This window comes from Microtus ochrogaster, chromosome 18 (assembly GCF_000317375.1).
Source record: "Microtus ochrogaster isolate Prairie Vole_2 chromosome 18, MicOch1.0, whole genome shotgun sequence".
Classification (NCBI taxonomy): Eukaryota; Metazoa; Chordata; class Mammalia; order Rodentia; family Cricetidae; genus Microtus; species Microtus ochrogaster.
The window spans coordinates 58,621,280-58,632,476 of NC_022020.1; the positions used below are offsets into that span (position 1 = coordinate 58,621,280).

The window sequence follows — 11,197 nt, forward strand, 5'->3', positions numbered from 1 at the left end:
TGATGTGGGAGTGATTTCTTTCTAATCTGTTGCTTTCATTGGTTAATTAATAAAGAAACTGCCTTGGCCCATTTGATAGGCCAACCCTTAGGTGGGCGGAGTAGACAGAACAGAATGCTGGGAGAAAGAAGCCAAGTCAGGCAGTCGCCATGATTTTCCCACTCCAGATAGACGCAGGTTAAGATCTTCCCTGGTAAGCCAGCTCGTGGTGCTACACAGAATATTAGAAATGGGTTAGATCAATATGTAAGAGCTAGCCAGCAAGAGGTTAAAACTAATGGGCCAAGCAGTGTTTAAAAGAATACAGTTTCTGTGTAATTATTTTCGGGTATAAAGCTAGCTGGGTGGTGGGCCCACCACTCCTCACAACAGAAGCTGTCACCAAAAACCTCCCAACCAAAAAAAGCCCAGGACCAGATGGTTTTAATGCAGAATTCTACCAGAACTTCCAAGAAGAGCTAATACCTATATTCCTTAATGTGTTTCACATAATAGAAACAGAAGAGTCATTGTCAAACTCTTTTTATGAAGCTACAGTTATCCAAAACACAGACTCAACCAAGAGAATTACAAACCAATCTCACTCATGAACATCAATGCAAAAATTCTCAATAAAATATTGGCAAACTGAATCCAAGAACACATCAAAAAATTATCCATTATGATCAAGTAGGCTTCATCCCAGAGATGCAGGGCTGGTTCAACATACGAAAATCTATCAATATAATCCATCATATAAATAAACTGAAAAAAATCATATGATTATTTCATTAGATGCTAAAAAAGCATTTGAAGGGGCTGGAGAGATGGCTCAGTGGCTAAGAGCACAGATTGCTCTTCCAGAGGACCCAGGTTCAATTCCCAGCCCCACATGGCAGCTCACACCTGTCAGTAACTCCTAGAGGGGATGTGAGACCAGAAAAACTGCGGCCAGAAAAGATTCCATTTTTGTGCTGGGACATTTTGGGACCTTGAACTTCATCCCAAACCCTGAGAAAAGTCGGGGTCGCAAGGCCCCTCCTAAGGGAAGTATTAGTTAATGGAAAAACCCAAAATTACACAAAAGTGCTGACTGCTACCCACCTGTGGGTTACACAAAAGATGTTGACCACCTGTGGTTAGGTACCACCAGCTGACCCTTTGGAAACTTATCCTATTGGTCCATTGTTACTCAAACGTGCGGGAAGTGGGGCTTGTTCACCCATACCAACTGTGCCCTAGACAAGAGCCTATTAGAAAATAACAGCGAAGTTTTACCTAACCTTTAGCCAACTGTGATATAGGATAAGTAATTTTGTACTTTGAAACTGTAATCTTGTTACCACTTTGAGGTTTTTGTCTTTATAAACCCCTTACAATAATAGATGGGGTCCTTCTCCCTCCATCTGCTGTGTCAGACTGCGAGGTAGTGGACCCGCACTAGCCTGTATACAATAAATGAAACCTTGGTTTTTCGAAAGAGTGTGGCTCCGTGGTGGTCTTCTTGGGGGGGGGGGTTCTCAGGACTTAGGCACAACAGTCTGCAACCCCCTAACATCATAACACAGCAGGGCCGAGGAGCTGTTGGGTCGAGCACACAAACGGAGTCAGCTGAAAGCAAAACAGGTAACCTTGGTCAGTTCACCATCCCCTCCCATCGGGCCTTTGCGCGATGGGAAAGCTCTCACTAGGTACCCTCGTTACCTGCTTGCACATCAAGACTCCTCTCCTGTTCCCAAGGAAGGAACCTGGCTAGGATGCAGTGACCGTTGGAAGTTCCAGAAAGTAGTAGGTACCAATACTGAAGAAGGTAGTCCCAGGAACAAAGCGGGGGTTATCCCAGGAAAACAAGTGGACAGAGACAAGTTCGGCGTTCAAGTGCCTGCTATTTGCGGAGACAAAAACTAAGAGCGGGCCGAGCTGTCCACGCCCCCTTGTGTTGGGACAGGACTGTGCCTACGCTCCAGGGACAAGTAGGGTGGGAAGGCTGCACTGACTCGGGAAGCTGCTTGCGCAGGCGCACAGGCAAGGCAAGACCGCGCGGGCTGCGGACGTTGTCAGCGCGCAGGCGCAGCAGGTCCCTGGCAATCCGCGCGCGACCCCCCACCCCCGTACGCAGTACGCAGGCGCTGGAGCCTCCCCACTGAGGGCAGGCGTGTTAAGGCTACACACAGGTGCGTGTCCTGGTGGGAGCCCCAAAGGCAGACCGTTGGTTTCCGGTTCCGGGAGTAACCAACCGCCGCAGAGTCGGCAACTAGTGCCTTGGAGGAGGCTGCCGTGGAGGAGGAAGAAGACTGGATCGGGCGGGACGCGCGGGGCGGGATCCTCCCCATGGGTCCACGGGCCTAGCGCAGTGGACGCCCAGGGCCTCCTGTCCAGCTGGTGAGACAGCCGTGGGCGTGCAAGTGGAGAGAGCGCGCGGGGAGGCTGGGGAGGAATTGAGGTTCCGGACGCTTAGCAGGGAGACGCGAAGGGCCCTGAGCCCAGGAGAAGGAATGGCGTCTTGTGCATGTTGCAGAGAGGACTGGGTAAACTGGGCAGAAGACAGGGAGGGAAGGAAGGAATGTGGTTCAGGGCGATGACAGCAGTGTCCAGACTCTGGGAAGAGGATGGAGAGGAGTGGGAGAGATCCGAACGTTCAGAGAGGCGTCAGGTCTCCATGTTAACAGGAGGGACCGAAAGCTCATAGTGAGAAGTGGGGGCCAGAGACGGGTGACAGGAGAAATATCAGGGTTAGGTTTACAAGAGACTCGTGGAGGACGAAAAGAAGTAGCATGTCAGAAGACTGGCACTGGTGGTGTCGTCTTGGAACACAGACAAATTGAGAGACAGGTCACTGTGTGAAGGTGAAAGACCCTCAGAGAGGACCTTCCCTCAGGAGGAGACCCCTAAACCTAAGGGACAGTCCGAGACCAATGGCTACAACAGCAAGAGGTTTTTTTTTGTTTTTTGTTTTTTTTTTTTTATTGAGAAGTGCACAGGTACCTGGAAGACTTGCGCACCGGCAGGCTGGGTAAGGGTCTTTTTATAGGAAAAAGGGGCGGCAGATGCATGGTTACAGGGATTTCATTGTTCAGTTTGAATGAGGCGATGGGTTTACTTGAGGACAAGTTCCTCGGGGACATGAAGATCTGATAATAGCTGACTTGGCTCTATCAGGGCACATGTAGTTTTTCCCAGAACTTCTCATTCCCCTCCTAGGCCTGATGTCCAACCACAGATATCCTGTCTGGCAGCCTAGGAGTACCGACTTTACCTTGAACTTATACTTGTTTGTGTGAAAGCCTTGCAAAATGGCGTTACTGCAGCTAAGCTGGGGTCTTTCAAAGGGACAAGGAAGTTTCCCAGGATAAGAGAAATGGAGAATGACCAAGTTAAAGAGAAGAGTGGCTATGATGGTTAGGGTTGAGGGAAGAGAAATCGTGGGTCAGAAGTGAGGGGAAATAAGTATTGGGGAGAGATCTTGGACTTAAGAAGGGGGAACACCAGAGCCTTCCAGGCTGGGGAATGCTTGATGTACAGAGGAGTTGGGGGCTCTCATTCATATAAACGCAGCGAGACCACTGAATGACATTGGAAGCTCAGGTCAAGGGACGTTTCAATGAAGTTAAACTAAAGTAGGGAGCTGAGGACAAGAGACATAGGAACCTCATACTCAGAATAGGAGGGACGAGTCTTCTCAGACCGGAAGAGTACTCTTCGTGTGTGGAGGATGACAAAGAGGAGGGATGAAGTATTTCCTGCGCCAAGGAAACACATGTTCAGGTCTGGGTGCATATTAAAGGAAACACATGACTTTGGTGGCCTGGAAACAGGTGGCCACTTTGTAGACCCTCAGTGTCTTCCAGACTCTACCTGTTTTCAGTCCCGCAGGCTTCTCTTCTTTCCTGAAGCATCTATGGCTGAGGACTGGCAGGACTGCCCAGCCCTGGGCCCTGGCTGGAAGCGTCGTGAGTCCTTTCGAAAGTCAGGGGCCTCTTGTGGACGCTCAGACATCTATTATCAGAGGTAATTGGTGGGCTGTGGACAGTGTTCAGTGGAGTCGAACCTAGTTAGTAGTTAAGCCATATACAGTATACAGGTGTGTTTAAATTTACACACACCTGTGTACTGTTTCACTACTAATGAGGTTAAACAGTATGGGTGGAGTTAAAATCGTGCATGAAAGACCCCCAGAGTTGGGAGACTCAATCAAGTCTCGGGATAACACAACCCCCCAAGAACTCACGAGAGGACCATTCTTGCTGTAATCACACGAGGTTTATTGACAGGAAACAGCGCGCTGGGGCGGAGACTTAGATCCCACACAGGGGTAGAGTAGTTCAACCCCGAGTAGCTTGGAGAAGGGGTATTTAAGGGAAGAAACCACAACCCAAAGGGGGTAGGGAGGGCATCATTGGAAGATTCCGAAAATACCAGTGATAATCACAAGGGGGTAACTCCCCGTTTCTCAAGATTGTTCTCAAGATTATAATCTAACTTTGTGGTCAGCCAGTTCCTGGAACAAAGTCACTGAACCGGCTAACCTAGATTTTTGGTTCTTCTCTTCCTGCTAGGGGGTCTGGATTTATCCTGGTCTTTCACATGTAGTCAGTCCTTATTAAAAAGAGTTTGTGTTTTCATAATCACCTATCCCTAATAAAGTTTATTTGACCAAAGCCAATATTCACAGTGCATTTGTGATTATTCATAGATGTGCATGGGACAGTTAAAAATTTGAATTGTCTAGTGCTTGCCTTCCCAGTAAGTTGAACAAGAACTTTTTGTTTCCTTTGTACTGCAAATCAAGCATTCTTTCTGTGATCTATTTAGTGCCATATTTTTGTTGCCGAATTTATTGTTTAAAATGACTCCCAAATAAAGTGCTATAGTGTTTTCTAGTGTTCTGAGTGGAAGAGGAAGGGCATGTGCTTTGTCTCCCTGTCAGATAAGCTTCCATGAATCGCGTGTGCTATCTATCCGCTTGAGTTACAGTGTTAAGCAGAAATGGTCCATCCCGAAAGAGAAGAGAAAACTCGCTGAGATATGTGTGAGGCTGCTCTGGGAAGAACAAAAATTAACATCTAGAGAACTTGCTGAAGATTCAGGGAAGTTGGGAAAGCAGCTAAATGTGTAGATCCGTGAACTGCTGGCCAGCAAAGCACGACGACCGGCAAAGACTTATTAGCCAGCGCTAGGAAATGTGAACCGTTTTAGGTGCTCGTGCTCACTCGCATGTTTCAGAAGGTGACGTGGTGTAAAAACAGTAAACTTGGGGTACAGGTTCTGTGCATCAGGTGTCTTCAGAAGAACAAAACCAAAACACTGGCAGACAATCCTAGACAAAACATCCTCAGAAGCCAGTGGCCCTTAATCATTTCCTGGTTCCGGAGTTGTTTTTAAGAAAGAAACGTTGCAATGTCTTTAAACAGAAGCACATAAATGAGATGTTCAGCTGCTGAAAGCCTGACAGACTTGCTGGAATCTACCCGTGTGTTTCCAGTGGGAGCAGTGGCTCTTGTTTCCTGAATTCTGGGTTTGTAGCAACTTCATAATTGCTACATGTAGGGGCTGGACAGATGGCTCTGAGGTTAAGAGCACTGGCTGCTCTTCCAGAGGTCCTGAGTTCAATTCCCAACAACCACATGGTGGCTCACAACTATCTAGGATCTGATGCCCTCTTCTGGCGTGCAGGTATAGGTGTGACCAGAGCACTCGTACCTAAAAATATATATATATAAATAAGTAAAATTTTAAAAAAGAAAAAGATAATTACTACATCTAATGAGAATTGATTGTCAGTACCTCAACATTAAAGTTCATAAGCATTAGAATGTATTTGTGCTATAGCTGTTAACATTTCTATACCCTTCCTGGTTGTCTAAGTTGCCATTTCCCTGGAATGTAATAAAATTTCTATAAAAAAGTCTATTATAACTTTTTTCACATATGAAATTCTATGAAAAATTTTAAATTTACAACTAATTGTCAAAAGGTATATATTTATCAGAATAGTAATTCAGTTTGTTAGTTTTATGGATGCTGGTAGGAGGTAAAAAAGTTTCTCACCATAGGATCATCTGTTTTTGCCATTTCCCAGAGTCCTAATTCCCATAGGATGACATGAAGAACATGTGTGCTGCCCTCTGTGTTGGAAAGGCAGCCTGTCTGTTTGAACTTAGGTAATCATGTATCAGTATAATAGTGTGCTACCCTTTTTCCTGGAAGGGGACCTTTTTTAAAGTTCCTTGTTTTTACAATGATAAGGTGGTTTGGTTCAAGAGATAATGAAGGCCTCTTACAATTCTTGTAGACAGGAAAAGACCTGGAGTGCCATCAACATTAATTACTTCTACTTTGTATTGAATATAGTTTCATTTTCATGTTTTAAAAAATAATTCTGTTACAGGCTTTTATGTTTAATTCTTTTGGTATGTGATACATAACATATTAAGTACTGGGTATTTGTCTTGTGTTCATAGAGGCCTGGTTTTATTCCCATCACAGCACGGACTAAGTGGTACATTTTGAAATCCTAGCACTGAGGTGGAAGAGGCAGGAGGATCAGAACTTCTAGGTCATCTTTACAAATGAGTTTCCAAACCATCGTGGTGAAAGTAATATCCCCATTTCAAACAAAACAACCCAAAATACATATTTATATGTTACTTATTATGTATTGCGTTGATTTTTATTCATACTTTCAACACTAATAGTGTTACATTTTGTAAGTATGTTTATGTGTCTTTATTTTTTATTTATTTTGAGACAGGGTCTCTTTCTCCATAGGGCCCCTGGCTGTACTGGAACTCATTGTGTAGACCAGGCTGGCCTTAAACTCACAGAGATCCATCCACCTGCCTTTGCCTCCCAAGTGCTAGGATAAAGGCATGTGCCACCACTACCCTGCCTGTTATATGTCTGTATATAATTACCAATAGTAATACAGTCTGAGAAATTTAAAGTGAATGTGGCCACACAGACTCAGGTGGTCTAATACACCATACTCTATACCTAAGCTGCATATTCATGGAGTCATACATTGCTCACTGGTACTGGTGCATTCTGGGAAGCATGTTATTTAATGATTTTTCATGTGAAAATCAGAGGTTATAAAACTAGGGCGTGTGGTGTCATTACACACTGTATAGGAGACTACCATGTGTACACAGTTGGTTTTTGATGAGAGCATCACTGAACACCACATAACTGTATAGGCTGTGAATACACTCCAGTGCTGAACAAAAGTCATGAGAGTAAATCAAGCTCCAGAGAAATGTGAAGTCGAGAGATGTAGTAACCATTTAACTATATTAATTAGTTACTACCAGTCTAACATTGCAGTTTCACAGTATATTAGTTTTTTTCATAAGTAGAACTCTAATGACTAAAAAATCGCACTAAGTTCATAATCGAAGAATTGTAATTATTATTAATCAGTTCTGTACTGTACGTCAGTGTGTTACATGCATTATATGCTTGTTTATACTGACACCACTAAAGATGCCTGAATAATGTTTTGTGTTACGATATTAAAGTTATTGCAGTATTGCCAGATAATAGAATTTTTCTGTATTATAATTTTGGGGGTTACCTTAGGATCTGGGATGTCATGGATCAAAATGAGTTTCACACTTGTATTATTTATTAACATCTGTATGCATGCTTGTATTTATATTCTGTATTCCTGTTACTTATTTTAAGATGGGTCTTAGGTGGGGGTCACAGGCTAAATCCAGACTGTTTCTTGCATCTCACCTGATCTGTGGAGCTGTTGTGTGGGTGGCATGACAGTTCCGTCATGGTGCCAACTCATTCTGGTTCATGCTCAGTCCCACAGGCGACAAGATTCGAAGCAAGGTTGAACTGACTCGATACCTAGGCCCTGCATGTGATCTGACCCTCTTTGACTTCAGACAAGGCATCTTGTGCTACCCGGCTCCCAAGGTACTTCCCAATGCCGGTGTCCATACGCGGGCAACTCTGTCACCCGTGTGCCCACATTCTTCCTGTCTTCATCTCCAGACCCATCCCTTGCCTGACCCCAGCAAGAAGCAAAAGAAGCCTTCTAAACCAGCCAGTGTTAAGAAGCATCAGGGTGGGCTGCAGAAGAGTGATGTCAGGAAGGCGACCCCGCGGGCTGAGAATAATGCTGGCACTGGCACAGCTCCAGCTTCATTACTTGTACCTGGGTGAGTGTTAGCTTAAGGTGAGCTGGTTAGCAGGTGAGACTTGGGACTGGGAGTAATTACCTCTGCTCTTTTCACTGAAGCCGCTGTGAGAATTGTGGAATCCGCGTCCCAAGGAATGGTGTCAGAAGGCAGAGGCTCAAGACATTATGCGAAGACTGCCGAGGTAAGTAAGTTCCTAGGGATTGGGAAACAGGACACATAGTAGACCCAGTGCCAGGCTAGGCTGGAGGCTCTATGGTTCATGTCGGGATGGAGGCTTTGGGCATACATGGAATTGGCCTATGACCTCACTATTGGCATAGGTAGAATGGTGAAATGTCAGTCAATCTCTTTCTTGACCTCAGTCCGAAATGATGGTCCTATCTCCAGGAATCTCAGAATGGGACTGTCTGAGAGCTGTCCCCTCCTATTTTATATTCCTCTCTTGAGCTGGGATTAAAGGCATGCACTGGCCGGTTTCTATGGCAACTAGTGTGGCTACTGGGATTAAAGGTGTGCGTTACCACTACACTGGCTGGGCAGTTTTACTCTGATCTTCAGGCAAGTTTTATTTATTAAAATACAAATGAAATGCCACCACAGTGAAAGTCGGGGTTAAGGTAGTAGCTGAAGCCATGTGCCTGTGTCTGTTGCTTTGTTGCCATTTCTCTCATTCTCCTTCTCCCGCCAGCACAGAGAATTGCCTTCAACCGAGAACAGAGAATGTTTAAGGTGAGAATATGTATTGTTGGACTCTAAAGCCCACTTACCAAGGAGGGGTCGCCCCAAGAGACCACTCACACCGCAGTTGTTGTAAAAGCAAGAGGAATTTTATTACCTGGCACGCCAGGGCCCCTCAGCCTCGGGAGGAGAACCTCGAGTGGCTGTTACAGGCTACTTTTAAGGAAAAAAACTTTTAAAGAAAAAAACTGCAGAAGCAAAGGGGAAGTCCGGGAGTCATTTGTCAGCTATTGTGACTGGCTCATTTAATGACCAGCTAACTATAATTGGCCAATGCCACGGCGGGACAGGCAGTTGATGCAAGGTTGAGCAAGGAGGAACATCTGCGGGTCGTTTTTGCCCCAGTTCCAGGAACTGGGTCTATTCGGGGGAAAAACCACAAAGGGATGGGAAGTACCTGGGAAAGTACCCGAAGCTCCAGTGCACGCGTGGGTGATTTATCAGGTTCCTGGTTCCCAGGGGAGGAGGGGCAGTAATGCTGAGATGCCCCAGCGTCTTCCAGTGTCATCACAGTCTACAAGAGAACAGAATGGGACAGGACCGATGGAGGGCTTAGCAATGATGACAGCTCAGCCGGGCGGTATAGATTGTTTCTTAAATAGATACCTGGCTGTTGGTTTGTTTGCAGATGCAATAATGGGAATTAGAGGGGTAGCAATAGACATAGGGAAGTGTAGCATGAATAATAAAAACCCAGGGAAAGATATTAGATTCAGCCTGAAGATCATAAAAGCAAGCCAGCCGAGTCTCTAGAGAACTCTTACCTCTATGAAATCTTCAGACTAAAAGAGTGAGTTCCTGTCTCATCCCGCTTTATATTCCTCTCTAGTGCTGGGACTAAAAGCGTGCACCGCCACCGCCTGGCCTTTATGGCTAACTAATGTGGCTTCTGGGATTAAAGGATTGTTCCACCACTGTCTGGCCTGTATGGCTGAGTAGTGTGGCTCTTTTGCATTCCGATCTTCAGGCAAGTTTTATTTATTAAAATACAAATAAAATATCACTATAGGAATGAATTTAACAGAGCACTAGTAGAAGACGTAGTAGCCTTGGTGCTGGCAAGCTAATCATAGTTTATTAGCTATAGTAAGGGGGCTAATGGAAGACTAATAAGTACGGCAAACATTTGGAAGGGCAGTGGCCCTGGAGCCCTCTCCCTAGGCCTCTAATCTTACCCCATCCATTTTTGACAGAGAGTTGGCTGTGGAGAGTGTACAGCTTGCCTGGTGAAAGAAGACTGTGGGACTTGCTCCATCTGCCGCCTGCAGCTGCCCCATGATGTGGCCTCCGGGCTCTACTGCAAGTGTGAGCAGAGACGCTGCCTCCGGATTGTGGAGAAGGTGAGGCAGTCGATGAAGTGGGCCAAGGCGCTCCTGGCTTTCAAGGCCCTGAGCCCCTACTTCACAACTCCTGCCCCCCACAGAGCCGAGGGTGTGGAGTATGTCGGGGTTGTCAGAACCAAGAAGACTGTGGCTGTTGCCGATTCTGCCTTCGCCCTCCCCGCCCTGGTCGCAAGCGCCAGTGGAGGTGTCTGCAGCGGCGCTGCTTGTGGGTGAGTCAGGCTAGAGGGACTGGTGCTGGTGGAGTCAAGGCTGGGACAGAGCTCGTGCTGCTGTTAAATTTACCACCACTGCTGCTGTTTCTTCCTCCCAGTCTGGCTTTGCCTGCTTCATGTCATATTTTCTTTTCTGCCCCATGTTCACCTCCTTGGTTCTGCCTACCTGCCTTTCTCTGCCAGCACTTTGCTCATCGCTTCCGTGGCCACCCTCAAGGATGTCACCAGTGCCCTCCCCAGGTTGTGGTTCCCCCTATTGTGAGTGCCTGACTGCACACTCCGCCTGACCAGTCAATGCATGCTTTTTGTACTCCCTGGGGCTCCTGTGTCTCTCTGGTACCACCATGCCTTAACTGTCCTTCGGCCTCTAGGGTAAACGTGACCGTGACCGTCGTAAGAGTAGCTCGAAGATGGCTGCCCAACGTCACTCCCAAGCTCAGCCAGTGCCTCCACTTCCTGCACTACAGCACCCAGAGCCCACAGAGCTGGTAAGGCCCTGGTGGGCAGAGGGAAGGCACAACCCTAAACTTACTCAGGACCTGCCCTGACCCCAGCACATTTGCCTCTGCAGCACATCAGCGACCTAGCGCCCACATCACCTGCTGAGTTCATCTATTACTGTGTAGACGAGGACGAGCTAGTGAGTGGCCCCACCTTACCTGGATAAACTAGATGCTCCTGATGCTTATTTAACCCAAGGAAGTAGATGCTGTAATGGGACTAGTAGGGAGTAATAGTGAGCGCTAGGACGGGAAAGAAGAGGGGCTAGCAG

The 11,197-nt window shown here is 46.4% G+C and overlaps 1 protein-coding gene across 7 annotated transcripts in view; it reads left to right on the forward strand.

The window, feature by feature from the left end:
* The first annotated feature begins 2,142 nt into the window (after positions 1-2,142).
* Mbd1 (methyl-CpG binding domain protein 1) overlaps positions 2,143-11,197 on the forward strand; it is a 12,619-nt gene continuing 3,564 nt past the window's right edge. For 2 of the 7 annotated variants that reach the window (XM_005356264.3, XM_026783438.1), the window contains exons 1-10: positions 2,143-2,361; positions 3,845-3,987; positions 7,791-7,905; positions 7,984-8,150; positions 8,231-8,313; positions 8,821-8,861; positions 10,064-10,210; positions 10,294-10,422; positions 10,797-10,913; positions 10,997-11,065. In XM_005356264.3, the coding sequence (XP_005356321.1) occupies positions 3,878-3,987; positions 7,791-7,905; positions 7,984-8,150; positions 8,231-8,313; positions 8,821-8,861; positions 10,064-10,210; positions 10,294-10,422; positions 10,797-10,913; positions 10,997-11,065 (978 nt within the window). In that variant the 5' untranslated portion in view covers positions 2,143-2,361; positions 3,845-3,877. Of the gene's footprint in view, positions 2,362-3,844; positions 3,988-7,790; positions 7,906-7,983; positions 8,151-8,230; positions 8,314-8,820; positions 8,862-10,063; positions 10,211-10,293; positions 10,423-10,608; positions 10,684-10,796; positions 10,914-10,996; positions 11,066-11,197 lie in introns of all 7 variants that reach the window. The other 5 variants (XM_013349598.2, XM_013349599.2, XM_026783436.1 and 2 more) reach the window with 4 other exon arrangements.